Source organism: Vulpes vulpes, chromosome 11 (assembly GCF_048418805.1).
Source record: "Vulpes vulpes isolate BD-2025 chromosome 11, VulVul3, whole genome shotgun sequence".
NCBI lineage: Eukaryota > Metazoa > Chordata > Mammalia > Carnivora > Canidae > Vulpes > Vulpes vulpes.
Genome location: NC_132790.1, coordinates 48,414,212 through 48,431,226, shown reverse-complemented (window position 1 = coordinate 48,431,226; position 17,015 = coordinate 48,414,212). Strand labels below are relative to the sequence as shown.

Here is a 17,015-nt window from a genome sequence, read left to right as displayed (position 1 = left end):
TTTCACGACCCTAAAGCCCCTGGTGTTCCTGCATCTAGAATATGCACTAAATTTTGGGCCTTCTAGGTCTTGTATGTTTGAGAATGACAGCAATATAATCCTTAAATAGTCAATGATTCTTTTGCATCTAAGCAGTTAACGTAATCCTCACAAATAGTTGGAGCTAAACAAATGTACTAACTGTACATGTTAATAATTTTAATGTATACCCAAAAGCTGCTTAAACTATAACACATAAATATGATTGGTGGCTATTTAAACTGGTTCATACCACAAAAGCAGAACAAGAGGTTTTCTCTTTTCAGCAGAAAGAGTAATATATGATGTTCACATTGTAAACATTCTCGCTGAGAGAACCCAAACAACCTTTTGATTACTCCTGAGTTAACTCTACTGGTTATTATTAATATTATAGTCTCCTGCTGAAATCTCTTTCCTAGACTTCAGATTCATATCCCATTTCTGTTGTACCTGTAAGTAACTAAGAGTTGATATATCCAGAACTCAACTAATCGTATTCTATCAAACCAACTTTATTTTCTAGTTGATAGGAAATAGTTATAGAGCCATAAACTTGAATTCATTTTCTTCTTCAAATTCCTCTACATCTTTAAAATAAAAAGACCGTGAAGGTAAAAATAGGGAAAATGAAACAGAAAAGGCAGGGTAACCAGTACAAAATAAGATGATAAAAACAAACATAAATAAGCTGAATAAATATGTGTTGAATGAAAAAAATACAATCTTGATATAATATAATAAGCATTATTTTTGAGACGTTGATAATTCCATTGTTAAAAAAGTCTTGTCTGTGTTCATGCTGTGAAGGCTTTAGTATAGCTTTAACTAAATGTACATTATATGGTACAAAATGTATCAAAGATTGAAATCCTGGTTCCATCATTTACGAAGTATAGGAGCTTAAGTATTTCACTTAATCTTTCTGAAGCTTAGATTCCACATCAATACAATAGGAATGACAATAATCTCTATCAGACACTTTGCAGGGATTACATATTACAGTAAATGTGAAAATATGGTTATTGTATTGTTGAGTGGTATACTCATATATATTTTTGACGATAGCCTAATACTTCATACAAGAAGTCCCATTTCAATGTAAGCTTCTGAGATAACTTAATGCACATAATATGAACAAAATGTATTTATTTATTTATTTATTTATTTATTTATGATGTTATTTTTTATTCATGAGAGACACAGAGAGAGAGAGAGAGAGAGAGAGGCAGAGACATAGGCAGAGGGAGAAATGCTCCCTGTGGGGACCTGTGGTACTCAATCCCAGGACCCAAGATCATGACTTGAGCCAAAGGCAGATGCTGAACCACTGAGCCACCCAGGCATCTCTGAACAAAACATATATAAAGTAAAGCACAAATTACTGTGTTCCTTATTTAAAAGTATCTATGATGATGACTTCTAAACCATAAAATATGTCTACGTATGGTTCTAGGTTTTATGAGGCTTATTTCATTAGATAGACTCATTTTACATTATAACCCTAAATTTCAAAATTACTAAAGTGTCGAAGGTTTTACTGTCTTTTTTAAATTTTGGCAACCAACATAATTTTAAGTAGATATGCATAACAGTCTAGAAAAATATGTTTTCTCATAGATGAAGAACTATTTCAGTATCCAATCAAGATATTTTCATTCACAGATGCTACTGACAGTAGTTAATATTGTTCTCTTGGGAATTAAACAATGCTATTTTAAAAAAAGTCAATCCTAGCTTTTACTTCTATTCACAAAAAAATGCACTGTACATCCATTTGAGGTAGTAAGAAAATGGATATTTGTGCTATTTCTGAATATTTTTTAATATTCTGTGACATACAACTTTTTACAATTCTATGTAGTACTACTGTATTATAGAAGCTGCTATACTTTGAAATAGTAAATTTGAGTATTTTTAAAAAGATTTTATTTATTTATTCATGAGAGACACAGAGAGAGAGGCAGAAACACAGGCAGAGAGAGAAGCAGGCTCCATGCAGGGTCCTGATGTGGGACTTGATCCCCAGACTCTAGGATCATGTCCTGGGCTGAAGGCAGGTGTTCAACCACTGAGCCACCCAGGCATCTTGTAATATTTGAATTTGAATGGGATATTGAGTGACCCAAATATCTTTAATAGATATAGGTTGTGATAAACTAATAACAGAAAGTTGATAGGAACTGTCTAAAGCCCTACAAAACTCAACTAATAGAATGAGCACATTTATTCAGTTATTTAGCATGAATTTAATATATACATACTATTAGGTGTAATAAATTTTGTACCTTTAAAGGACATAGACTCTACTAGGTTAGAGAAAAATCTTAGTAAACTTTTACTTCCAACACTTATTTCACATAATAAAATTCTGATAAAATTTTTGGGAGGTAAGATGGCAGATTAGTAGGAGGACCCTGGGCTTGCCTCATCCCTTACACACAGCTGGATAACTATCAAGCTATTCTGGATACCCAAGAAATTTATCTGAGGACTAACAGAACAAGATGCACAACTTGAGGGAGAGACAAGACCACATCATGGAAGGTAAGAAATGTGGAAACATGATTTAGGGGAGAAAATGATTGTGGGTGCTACAGAGGGGAAGCAATGTTGGTCACAGAGAGGAGTAAGAAAAAGAAAGGAGCACATGGGAGATCACACAAGGAAAACATTTTCCCCAAAGACACTGACTAGTAAAACAAGAGCGGTTGATTTTTGTGATATTTTATGAACAGTAGTGCCTGCCTGCACACTAGAGTTTTAGAGGTCTGAGTCATGGCCAGTGTGGAGCTGGGGTGCTGCAGTGCTCCTGTGGAGGAGGACAGATAGTCCAGTAGCTGATGGAATGATCGGAGGATCCCCTGGGATACACTACGAGAAATGGTTCCTTCCTCCTTGGAGTGCACCTAAAAGATGTGGCATTGCCTCTCCAGGGACAAAACCGCTGGGGGGCTGTGTGGTACTCTAAAATCTATCTCTTTGTGCTTGCATCTGTTCCAAAATGGCAAGACCCTACCCCAGAGGACCAGCATGTGTTCGTTCCCACCATTCTAAGTTCCTAAAGTTTGGAGTTTCAAAACTCAGCCAACCTGCACTGCACAGTGAGGTGGTCAGATAGCCTAGATATAGTCAGGATAAAGGCAGATATCTGAGGAAGCCCAGGACACACAAGATTGTCCAATTTTCTGGGAGGGCTTCCTAGGCCATAGTGGTTACAAACTTTTCTCTCTAGGATAAGAGAGGGGCTGGCATCAGTTGTCTCTACAACCCCTCAGCATAAGCTGGCTTCAGTGAGCAGTATAGTGTGAATACTGACAGCCTAAACCCCTTACACCAAGACCCAACCCCCTGCACTCTGCAGGTGCTGCTTTTCTAGGGCAGGTGTGCTGAAGAACCAGAGAAGCAAGCCCTTCTTCCAGAAGACCTGACTGAACACAGAGTTCTTCAGTTTTAGTTCTAGTGGGAATAGTACTGGATGGGTCTCTTTCAACAAGCAGACCAGAGTACACCTGATTAGAACTCACCACACTCTGATCAAGGTCCAAATACTCCCCACTGTAGGCAAAGAGAAGCTCTGCAGAGGCCTGACCTAAGAGAAAGAGTAGCCAAAACACAGTAGCAGAGTGCACATAGCATATACCAGAGATACTCCATGAAGTGCCAGACCCTGGGCAGTCTGTCACTTCTTCTTCATAAAGCCATTAATCTTTGGAGTGTGAAACATAACAGGCTTCTTACCACACAGAAGAGAGAAACCTAGACAAAAATTCGAAGAGGGAAGAATTCATTCCAAAAGAAAGAACAAGTAAACACCATAGCGAGGGACCAAATAGAAACAGATATAAGCAATATGCTTGATCCAGAAATTAAAGCAATGATCATAAGGATACTAGCTGGATTTGAGAAAAGCATAGCAGACACTAGGGAGTCCCTTACCACAGGGATAAAAACCTAGGAATTAGTCATGCTAAAAAAAAATTTTAAATGCTATAACTAAGATGTGAGACTGACTAGGTATAATGACTACAATGATGGAAGAAGCAGAGGAATAAATGAGTGTTGTAGAAGATAAAATTATGGGAAAAATGAAGCTGAAAGGAAAGGAAAAGAAACATACTGGATGAAAAATGTAGACTTAGGGAACTCAGCAACTCCATAAAGCATAATAACATTTGTATCATAGGAATCTCAGAAGAAGAAGAGAGAGAAAAGGGGGAAGGAGGTTTATTGGAGGAAATTGTAACTCAAAGTTTCCCCTGATCTGGAGAAGGAAACAGACATCCAAATCCATGAAGCATAGAGAACTCCCATCAAAATCAACAAAAGCAGGCTAACACAACACATATTCTAGTTAAATTTGCAAACATAGAGATAAAGGAAACAAACCCTAAAAGTAGCAAGAGAAAAGAAGTCCTTAACTTAAAGTTAGCTGGAGATCTCTTCACAGAATCCGGACAGGCCAGAAGAATGGGGCATGATATATTCAACGTGCTAAGTGGGAAAAACCTGCAGCCAAGAATACTCTATATAGCAAGCTTATCATTCAGAATAGAAAGAGAGATAAAAGAGTTTCCCAGACAAACAAAAAATAAGACAGTTTGCGACTACTAAACCAGCCCTGCAAGAAATATTAAAGGGGACTCTGGGATAGAAAATCAAATGTGAAAAAGACTGACTAGAAAGGAATACAGAAAACAATGACTTAAGTAATATAATGGAATTAAATTCATATCTATCAAGAATAATTCTGAATGTAAATGGACTAAATGCTCTATTCAAAAAACACTGTGTATCAGAATGGATAAAAATACCAAGACCCATCCATATGTTGCTTACAAGAGACTCATTTTAGACTCAAAGACACCTGCAGATTGAGAGTGAGTGGATAGAAAAACATTCATCATACTAATGGAAGGCCAGAGTAGCCATACTTTTATTATACAAACTAGATTTTTAAACCAAAGACTATAACAAGAGGTGAAGATGGGGCCTTTATTATGATATAAGTCTACATTTGTAATCCAATATGTTTCTTTTCCTTTTCTTTCAGCTTCATTTTTCCCATAATTTTATCTTCTGACACTCTTTATTCCCCTGCTTCTTCCATCATTGTAGTCATTATGCCTAGTTATTATAATCATATCATAATAAAGGAGTCTATATGAAAGAAGACCTAAGAATTATAAACATCTATGCCCAAACTTATCTATGCCCAAATAAGATGAAATCAGAGAGGGAGACAAACCACAAGAAACTCTTAACTATAGAAAACAGACTGCGGGTTTCTAGAGGGGAGGTGAGTGGTGGGGGAAGGGATAAGTGGGTGATGGAATTAAGGAGAGAACTTGATGTAATGAGTACTCAGTGTTACATGCAACTAATGAATCACTAAACTCTACCTCTGAAACTAATAATATACTATATGCTAATTAATTTATTTTAAATAAAAGTTAAAAAAAAGAAGTGTTGTATATATTGGAATGGAATACAATAGAATACTACTCAGCCATAAAAAAGAATGAAATCCTGCCATTTGCAATAGCATGGATGAAGCTAGAAGGTACTATGCTAAGCAAAATAAGTTAGTCAGAGAAAGACAAACAACATATGATTTCACTCATATGGAATTTAAGAAATGAAATAGATGAACATAGGAAAAAAAGAAATGTAAACCATGTTCTCTGTGGTGTCTTAGAGAACCATGTTATTTAATTATACAGAACAAACAGGGTTGCTGGAGGGGAGGTGCATGGAGGATAGGTTAAATGGGTGATAGGGATTAAGGAGGGCATTTGTTGTGATGAGCACTGGGTGTTGTATATAAGTGATGAATCACTAAATTCTATTCCTGAAACTAATATTACACTATATGTTAACTAACTGGAATTTAAATAAAAACTTGAAATAAGAAAATAAAATTCTGATAAAGTAATGTTAATTATAATTTGAAAGAAGAAAGTAAAACAAGAATAAGGAACAAACCAGAATTAACTATCAGTTAAATAGGTATGCTATGATGGTCCAAATGACTGTGTGGATGAAACAGAAATTTGGGTCTGAGATTCCTGGTATGTACCAGGTTATACACTCATTTCACAATATATGATCTCATTCCACCAAAAAGAAGACAGTTGTTGAGGTCATAATAGGCATCAGAGCAAGGACTCAAGCCCTAGGCCTCTTTATATACTAGGAGATGATAGTAGTTCATTCTAGAAAGCTACAGTAGAGGGTGTGAGAAATGATCAAATTTTGGATAAAGTTTTGAGTAGAACCAATAAAATTGCTGATGGTTTATCTGTGGGATGTCAGAAAGTGAGAAGTTAAAAATGACCATAAGGCCTAATGAATAGTAAGAGATGGAATTGCCTTTGTCTGAGTTGGAAAGACTGCAGGTTTGGGGAAGATATAACCAGTTTTAGACATGGTTAGGCTTGACATGCCTATTAGCCATTCTGATTGGAAATGTCAAACAGGCAGATAGATATACAAGCCAGAGTCCTGGTTGGAAATATATGTTTGGCAGTTGTAAGTGTTTAAAAGATAAGCAATTAAGTATTGTATGGAATGAAGACTAAAAATAATCCAAATGCCATCAACTGAGTAATAAACAGAAGGATCTCTATCTATACAATGGAATACTATTCAGCAATATAAAGTGACAAATGACTGATAAATGCCACAATATGAATGAACCTTAGAAACATTAAACTAAGTAAAAGAAACCAAACACATACCCACTCTCTCTTACCACATATATATACACACAGACTGAACATTGTATGATTTAATTCCATTAAAATAATTTTTTTTTAAAAAAGTAAATCATGGGGAAATTGGGTGGGAATACCTTTGTGAAATGATGGAACTGTTCTAGCACTAGATTTTGGTAATGGTAGCACAATGTCATAAATTTACTAAAACTCAATAAACTATACTTGAAATGAGTGAGTTTCCTGGGATATAAATTGTACTTCAATCAATCTACTTTTTAAAAAGGGAGACACAGAGGCAGAGAAAGAGGGACAGAGAGACATAGAATTGAAATACTGGAGTTAGATAAAGTATAACAGGCAAAACTGTTGAGGAGTTTTGTGATGAAAAGGAGCAGAAAAATGAGGTAACAGGTGAAAGACAACATTGTCAAATGAGCTTTGGTTTGTTTTGTTTTCAAGTGAAGGAAAGGATAGTATAGTTGCATGCTATTGGGATGATCAAAAAAGAGACCAAACCATCTCTGGGTGAAGATGCATTTTAGTGATTTTTTAAAGTAGACAGAAAAAAGGATGAACTATAGTGAACAGGTTAAGGGACTGTGAGGAGAAAGAAGGGAGAATAGGTAATGTGGAGAAAGGGGGATATCTGTTCCAATGTTACTCTGAATGGCACATACAGTTTGAGATAATAAATAGCCATAATTTTAAAGGGCTGCAGGGAAGCCATGGCTTCAGGGCATATGCAAATTTCAATTGGAGCAAGAAAGGAAAAGGATGTTCAACAAAGGACCTAAAGATACACAGGATTTGGCTGATAGGGAGAAAACTATCCATCTGATAAGTGTTAGACATTGGTCTGAATGCTGAGTTACTTCTGTTATTTTGGGCTCTGTACATATCCCTTAAAACTCTGGGGCTAACACTGATGTTTGAGTGGATCATTTGATATAAAACTTCAAAATGAGTACCTAGTAGTATACAACCTCTCCTATTAACTTTTACAATCACTCTAATATTTCTTTTTAAAATTTTTTAAAATTTCTTAAGTAATCTCTATACCCAAGTTTGTGGGGCTCAAACTCAAGATCCCAAGGTTAAGAGTCACACATTCCACCAACTGAGCCAGCCAAGTGCCCCAGCCTAATATTTCTTAAAACATATATACAGTAGCAACTATCTGGCATTATTCTTACTGATCTCACATTTTATAGCATTTTTTTAAAATTTTTATTTATTTATGATAGTCACAGAGAGAGAGAGAGAGGCAGAGACACAGGCAGAGGGAGAAGCAGGCTCCATGCACCGGGAGCCTGACGTGGGATTCGATCCCGGGTCTCCAGGATCGCGCCCTGGGCCAAAGGCAGGTGCCAAACCGCTGCGCCACCCAGGGATCCCTTTTATAGCATTTTTATTTCATCAGTTATTAATACATATTCTTATTTCTTGCTTATCATGTGTGCAATTCATTATGCTATTTTTCCCCATTAGAAATCTTCTCTATAAAAAAAAAAGAAAAAAAAAAGAAATCTTTTCTATAGTTTTCTTTGGCAATCAGATGATTTGTCTTTGTGTCATCTTTAGTTTTGCTTCCTGTATCAATCTATCACATTTCCCTTTTCTACACATGTCGTAACTGCCTTTCAGTATGGATTATGTTTCAAGAAATTTTGCTACATGTTAACTACTTTGAATCTGATGGTGAACACTTTCATCCTTTGTAGAGCAGGTTCCTCTGTCCTCCTCCTCTTCCGTCTTTTTTTTTTTAATCTCTAGCAATTATTCATCTAATATTAGTCCTTAAACCAAATATAATAACCCAACATTAGACATAACATTTATTGATGCTACAGGATTCTCTAGAACCTACTAAAATGTTTTGTCTTATCCATCGATAAAAAGTTAAAACACATGTTGCCTTGAAAAATTCTAAATCTAAAACCACAAGCACATAAGACTAAATATGTTTACTTTAAAGTCCCCAAACTACTCACAGAAGGATTGGAATGACTAAATTGACATATAAAAGTTAGGTGGGTAAAACTCAGAATTATTACTGATAGCAATTATTATTTGAGTTTCAAAGCAAAATGTTTTTTAAAAAATATTTTCTTGTTGAAACATAATTTACTTTTCTTTCAGTTAAAAAAATTAGAAAGGAATCAGATAAAGTTGAGAAATTTTTAAAAAATTGATTGAGGTCCTATGATAGTTTTTGATAAGAATTATCTATGGTAGAACAAAATTGGGCCCCATTACTACACTGATAATTATAACCTAGAAGCAAATGATTCTCACACTAAACAAAGAAGAAAAATTGATTGAGATGCCAAGACCCTGAATTCTATTTCCTGTTAATGCTGAGGTCTTTGTTATTTCTCAGACATTTGATTCTCTCTCTCTCTCTCTCTCTGGTACTGGCCCTTCTTAAATTGTAGTATAGGAAAACTATTCTATGATACAAAGAGGTACTCATCTCAAATTACGGAACTAAAAAAAAAAAAGAAGTATAATTAGCTGAGTTGGGAAAAGGGAATATAATTAATCTGAGCACAGCTTATTATTCTGTTCCTCCAAATCCATGAAGTATGACTATGATTATTACAGATAAGAGCTCAAGTGGCCAAAAAGTAATAAGTAAATTATATTTTTGTTTGAAACTCAAAAAAACTATTTCTTAGTATATTTTGTTCCAGTCTGAGAAACAACACCATAAACAACCCAGTTTCAAGCTTATCTTCAGAAACAAGATGCACTTTGTTATTCAGTTACCTCAACTCTGACACTTCAAAAAATTTCGCGAAGTTTTAGTATTTCATTTATCACATTCTTTGCGCTCCAAGCAACATATTCCTCACTGGTGGCAGGCAGAGACATAACCACAATAGTCAACAGTTAGAAAGGCAATACCAGGATCTTATCACAGGAGTGCAGTCTTCTGTCCAGTGGTAGTTAGAATAGATGATCTTTAATTACTCAACTAGTACTCTGACACATTTCAAAAACCCATGCATATTTCACCTGGAATGTATACACTGTTTAAAAGAATGAGCATATAGTAAAAAGAGAGCAGCAGCAATATAGAATGGGATCCTACTGTACCTGGTGAATGAGGCGGAGGAGAGCACATCAAAACAACCCCCTGGCCTTCCCTCACAGAGACTGCACTTCTTGTCCGTCCACTAAAATTTCCCAGATCTGTCAATACAACACAGCATTTAGATGCAAGGGGAAGAAAAAAAAAAAGCTTAAAGAATTAATAATTTTATAACTTATACTTACTTTGATCTCATTATGCAGAAAAAGTTTTTTTTTTTTTGCTTATTAGGCATTGACATGAGAGCCTTAAAAATAAATCCATACCATATAATTTTAAATACCACAATTTTCAAATTATATGCACTACACCCTCTTTGCTTCTATTTATAGTTCATATAAGTTGCCAGTATAAGAAGAAAATAGACAATACATTTATAATACATTAAATTGTCCTTTTATTTCTTTATAATGTTTCCAACATACTGATTTTTTTTTACTATTGATAAAACAAATTCATGCATAGTGAGAAGATAAATAAAAGTGGTTAGAGGCACCTGGTGTCCAATCTAGTGCCTCATTATGTCATGCTAGGAATGGTGTGTAAAACCAAGCATGAATTTTCCAAATTGGAGAGACTTGTGTGCTCTAGTTGAATATAATGAGGAAATGAAGTATTCTTTTTAAATAGATGTGAGTAAAAAGTCATGTTATTTTAATTTTATAGAGGCCTGGAATGGCTTGTACAAATCAATTTACTCATCCATTTTGATTACTCTGGGAATATTGTAGTAAACAAAATACTCAACTATATGTATGAAGGATCATAGCATTGATTGAGGTTCAACTGTCTTCTCTTAAATAATGTTGCATTTACACAATTAGAAAATACATTCTTAAAAATAAAGTTGCATAAAAAATGAAGTGTTTTATTTGTATTTCTATTACTGTTTATTAATCTATTCACAGCTCAGTATATATGGCCCTTCCCCCCTTCTTGGGCTAAGTTGATCAAAGATATGATTTTTAGAATAGTTTCCTAGAAATCGTAGAAGTTCAATATTTTTATAAATAATCCTTAGTTTGTGAAATCATGTTCCCATGGTGAAAAATACACCTTGAAAACGCTCTGCCTTTCCCTCCATTACTCACCAACTATAAAAGAGGTTTTTTTGAAACTTCTCATTACTTCACATTAAAATAGGCTGTTTCACGGTAATACAATGTAGACCATAAATATAATGTTTAGTAATCTAACAAATGAAGAGAGTAAGCAGTCAAGAAAGCACACCGAAATTATATAAAGGAGATGAATCACTAACTTTAATATCTGGAGAGGGATTCTATACTTTTTTTTTTTGAGGTGTGCACAAGAATTTACTGATTTACTGAAATGTACAGTCAAATCTTAAATACATTCAAAATCATGAGGAACTACTAAAAGTGAAAGCATAATGTCAAATGAATAGAGAACTGTTCACTATTGATGAAAGTGTTTAGACTTTCACATATAATTCTATGCTTCATTGTAAATAGTTAAACATCTCACAAACTAGATAGATAAGAAAGAATTGTCTTATTTCAACTTCTTTTTTTCTTTTTGGTGGTTTAAGAACATATACACTAACTTCTGATAAAAATCAAGTTTACTCATTTTTAAATATGAATGACTCATGGCTTAAATTCCTATGTATTGATTCTTAGGGATAGAAGCTGTCTTTTTCCCAATAAAAGCTCTTAGTTTTTCCCAATAAAAGATCTTAATATGAAAACAAGCATTGTAAGATGTCTAATTTGACTTCCTTTGACTATCCTCCTAGACACAGAAGCCACATGGTGAGGCAGTGGTTGCATTAATATCTCTTCAGGGATTATGGTTTCACTTTCCTTTTCTCATCCTCACTGAATTTATAAACTCTGAAATGCTATTTGGATATCAATGTTTATAACTGAATCTCCTAAATGCTTCCTGAAAAGTATATATGTAATTTCTATTCCATTTACTACAAGTTTATAGTATGTTTATTATGACATTTCAAATCAATCTATTACAGTAAAAAGAATATTTTAATAAAGAATGGTCCTAAATTAATTTCTATATATGAGAAACTGAAGTATAGGCATGGCCTAGACATGAAAAAGAAAGAAAATCATAGGGGCAACACAGGTGGCTCAGGGGTTTCACGCCGCCTTCAGCCCAGGGCGTGATCCTGGAGACCTCGTATCGAGTCCCACATCAGGCTCCCTGCATGGAGCCTGCTTCTCCCTCTGCCTGTGTCTCTGCCCTCCCCCCACCCCCTTCTCTCATGAATAAATAAAATCTTAAAAAAAAGAAAATCATAGAATAATTATGACCCAACTGTGTTTTGAGATCACAATGACCTAAAAGAAAACACTAAGTTGTAATTGCTTTATTGTGTATCAGTTGTTAATACAGGTACAATTCACCATTTTCTCATGAAATTTTCTCTGTGTCATTATTTCCTAGGAGGCATAGCACCAGCGGTACAAAGATACGTGATTTTTTTTCAATTGTGAATACATCATTTCTTTCTTTCATAAGACATATAAAGATATACTGAAAAGGAGACTGACCTTTCATAGAGAGTATACTTTTCTCATTTAAGCCTTTCCTCGAAGGGAAAAAAATAGTGAATTACCTATAGTGTAAAAGTGGTCCTTGTGTCAGGCAAGATTCTGATTGATCTGTGGCAGAATGATTTATGTGAAAACAATTCTTGGAGTGCAGATGGCAATTGTGCAAAATAATCTTTTTTTAATTTAAGATTTTATTTATTTATTCATGAGAGACACAGAGAGAGAGAGAGAGGCAGAGACACAGGCAGAGGGAGAAGCAGGCTCCACGCAGGGAGCCCGACATGGGACTCCATCCCGGGTCTCCAGGATCACACCCTGGGCTGAAGGCGGTGCTAAACCACTGAGCCACCGGGGCTGCCCTGTGCAAAATAATCTTAATGACAATACAGCTGGTTGTTTTTATCTCATTGTGAATAAAAAGCAGTTAGTCTCTTTGGAAGTACTCATTGGAGAACATACTCTGAGTGCTTATTACATTTTAATAGATTACACATTGTATCTATCAAAGAGATAAAAAAAACAAGAACTTTTATGGATGGAGCTTTGATTATTTTGTTGGTACAATAAAAAGTACATGTTGATATATTATTTCTTAATTTTAAGGGAAAAATGAGTAAAAATTAAAGTCTTAATATAAGGACTTTCAAGTTCAAGTCATGAACTGAATGAAATAAACCTCTTTCTGAACCCGTAAAACAGCACGTGGACAAATAGATAAGTAATGGCTGGTAAGGAACGTCTGTGATCAAGAATCACAGGGCACTAGGCCTTGTCCTTTCTGTAAACCTTCTTCCAAGTTCAGAAGCTCATGCAAAGTTTGATAGTAAAGCTTTAATTAGAATTGCAGTTTACAGAATTATTGCACCTATTCATCTTACATGAACCATGCAAGAAAAACTGATATATAATAAATAATGTGTTTGAGAAGCTTACACAACAGTTAGAATATAGATTTAGGATCTAGGATTTAAGACATATTCATAAGATATAAACAAACCATTCATCCATTGATTTAATAAATATTTCTTCAGTGAGAAACACACACTGAACACAATGTTAGGTCCTGGGGTTACAGAAGAGATAAAAAAGGAAGGATGTAGTTATATGAACTAATCATATCTACTAGGGCCAACTGTACATAGACCCAGCTGAGAGGAATCTGTGCCACCAAATAAGTGTATAAGCTCAAAAAATTATTACAGCTTCAGCTTGTTCAGCTTATGTCATAAGCCATACTTATGAGTTACCATGTAGCTCTTTATGATATTCTCCTAAATGTGAGCTACACATACACACACTCACATATATTTTGGCTTTTTTCCTTCCTTTTCTCCTTTCTTCCTCTGTATGCCTACTTTCCCCTTCCCTCTTCCCTTTTCTTCCTTGCATTTTTCCACAAGGGATTTGAAACAGCTTGATATAGATGATAGATAGATGATAGATAGATGATAGATAGATAGATAGATAGATAGATAGATAGATAGATGATAGATAGATAGATAGATAGATAGATGATAGATAGATAATAGATAGATACAGATATATTTTAAATAGTGAAAGGGAATAGAAGGGAAGGGAGAAAAAATGGGTAGGAAATATCAGAAAGGGAGACAGAACATGAAGACTCCTAATTCTGGGTAAAAACTAGGGGTGGTGGAAGGGGAGGGGGGTGGGGGGTGGGGGTGAATGGGTGACGGGCACTGAGGGGGGCACTTGACGGGATGAGCACTGGGTGTTATTCTGTATGTTGGCAAATTGAACACCAATAAAAAATAAATTTATTATTTAAAAAATAAAACAAAATAAATTTTAAAAAAGATATATTTTATATGTATATATATTTTATATGTATATAATACAAAAGATTCCAGGTGACAGATTCCAGGTGAAGATAAGATGGGTATGGTATCAATCCTGTAGCTTAAGATTAACACTTAAGAATATGTCAAATACTTTTGTAAATTATTATAAGTTGGCCATTAATTTTACTTCTACATTTAAAAGGGCCAAAATAAAAGGCTGTATCTTCAGTCTTAGCATTCATGGTTATGGCAAGATAAAAATTTTTCAGTAACTCAGGAGAAGAATGTTAACAGTTAGTAAGGTCTATAAAGGGATTTCTTCTGAAAGACTTCATAAAGATCACACTGGGTGCTACAGTTGGGTTGAACAAATTTGCAAACAAATTAGCAAAAATTTTTCTCCCACTAAGACACCTTAAGTAGGTATAGTACATGGGCACACATACACACAAGCTAAAACATTTAAAAAATCATTGCCTAGAAAGGTGAATTTTTAAAATGTTGGAGAGAGAAAGCACCTATGGGATTCAGGACATTTATCTTATGATTTTATGTTAAGTACAATAGATTGGTTAGTTTTCAGGGAGAAATAAGGGAAAAGGGTCAAAGTAAAAGGATAAATGCTTTTAAATTTTTTATTTAAGTTAAATTAATTAACATACAGTGTATAACTAGTTTCAGAGATAGAGTTCAGTAATTTGTCAGTCGCATATAACACCCAGTGCTCATTACATCATGTGTCCTACTTAATGCTCATCACCTGTTTATACCATCCCCTACCAACATCCCCTCCAGCAACCTTCAATTTGTTTTTTATGGTTAAGAATCTCTTATGGCTTATCTCCCTCTCTGATTTTGTCTAAATTATTACTCCCTCCCTACCCCTATGTTCATCTGTCTTGCTTCTTAATTCCACATAGGAGTGAAATCATTGATAAGCATCTTTCTCTGATAGACTTATTTCGCTTAGCATAATACTCTCTAGTTCCATCAACATCATTGGAAATGGTAAGATTTCATTTTTTGGATTCCTGAGTAATATTCTATTATATATTCTCTTATATTCTTTGTCCATTCATCTATTGATGAACATCTGGGACTCTTCCCATAGTTTGGCTGTTGTGGACACTGCTGCTATAAACATTGGGGTGCAGGTGCCCCTTCAGATCACTGTTTGTGTCCTTTGTATAAATGCCCAGTAGTGCAACTACTGGGCCATAAGGTAGCAATATTTTTAACTTTTTGAGGAACATCTATACTGTTTTCCAGAGTGGCTGCACCAGTTTGCATTCCCACTAACAGTGTAAGAGGCTTCCCTTTTCTCCACATCCTTGCCAAGATTTGTTGTTTCCTGAATTGTTAATTTTCTCCATTCTCACTGGTGTGAGGTGGTATCTGAGTGTAGTTTTGATCTGTATTTCCTTTATTATGAGTGATGTGCATTTTCTCATGTGTCTGCTAGCCGTTTGTATGTCTTCTTTGGAGAAATGTTTTTTTATGTCTTCTGCCCATTTCTTGACTGAATTATTTGTTTTTTGGATGTTGAGTTTTAAAAGCTCTTTACAGATCTTGGATACTAGCCCTTTATCTGATATGTCTTTTGCAAATATCTTCTCCCATTCTGTTGGTTGTCTTTGGTTTTGTCAACAGTTTCCCTTCCTGTTCAGGTTTTTATCTTGGTGAAGTCCTAATAGCTCACTTTTGCCTTTTTTCCTTTGTCTTTAGAGATGTGTCTAGCAAGTTGTTGTGGCTGAGATTGAAGAAGTTGCTGCCTGTGTTCTCCTCTAGAATTTTGTGGGATTCCTGTCTCACATTTAGGTATTTTATCCATTTTGAGTTTATTTTTTTTCTATGGTGTAAGAAAATTATCCACTTTCATTCTTCAACATGTGGCTGTCCAATTTTCTCAACACCATTCAACAGGATAAATCTTATATAATTATGATAAAACGTTGAAGTTCATCTGTCTACTGGGTTTTAATTTCCTAGTCTTAAATCTGTTCTGAGTAAATGACAATGTTTAGTATATGAGAGTTGTGTATTTGGAAGAAGAAATGGGAATCAGAGTTATTATATTAAATTGTACTTTGTTAGGGAATGCCCAGGTGGCTCAGGTCGTTAAGCATCAGACTCTTGATTTTGATTCCAGTCATGATCTCAGTGTCATGGGATCATGCCCTGCATTCAGCTCCACACGTGGCCTGGGTTCTGCTTGGGTTTGTCTCTCCCTCTCCCCCAAACCCCTGCACGAGCTCTCTTTCTCTCTCTCAAGCAAATAAATAAATCTTTAAATAAAATAAAATAATGAAATAAAATAAAATAAATTGCACTTGCTTATGAATTCATCCTGTAGGTAGTGTTAGTAAATTTTAGACTGTTAATGCTGTAGGCGTTCTCAATTAATTCTCTGACAATAAAGGTGTTGTGAATACAGATAATTTATCATGAATTTTAAACTTCCAAAAATTGAGTTTGAATTTCTACAAAAACTAAAACCAGAATCAGGGGCAAGATGGTGGAAGAGTAGGGTCCCCAAGTCACCTGTCCCCACCAACTTACCTAGATAACTTTTAAATCATCCTGAAAACCTATGAATTCGGCCTGAGATTTAAAGAGAGAACAGGTGGAATGCTCCAGAGAGAAGAGTTCACCCTTCTAACAAGGTTGGAAGATGGAAAAACAATAAATAAAAAAAAATCCAATGGGGGAGGGGCCCCTGCAAGCCGCCAGGCTAAGGCCAGGCAGCTAGAGCCTCTAGAACAGGAAAGCCCAGTTCCAGAGATGCAGGAACTTTAAAAATCATCCGGGAGGGAAAGGCGCTCCCAGGGAACTCTGGCAGGATCCC

The 17,015-nt window shown here is 35.2% G+C and overlaps 1 protein-coding gene across 5 annotated transcripts in view; it reads right to left on the bottom strand.

The window, feature by feature from the left end:
- Nucleotides 1-17,015, bottom strand: part of CNTN5 (contactin 5) — a 1,288,935-nt gene that overhangs the window by 390,867 nt on the left and 881,053 nt on the right. For all 5 annotated transcript variants that reach the window (XM_072726266.1, XM_072726270.1, XM_072726267.1 and 2 more), the window contains one exon: nt 9,837-9,932. In XM_072726266.1, the coding sequence (XP_072582367.1) occupies nt 9,837-9,932 (96 nt within the window). The remainder of the gene's footprint in view (nt 1-9,836; nt 9,933-17,015) is intronic.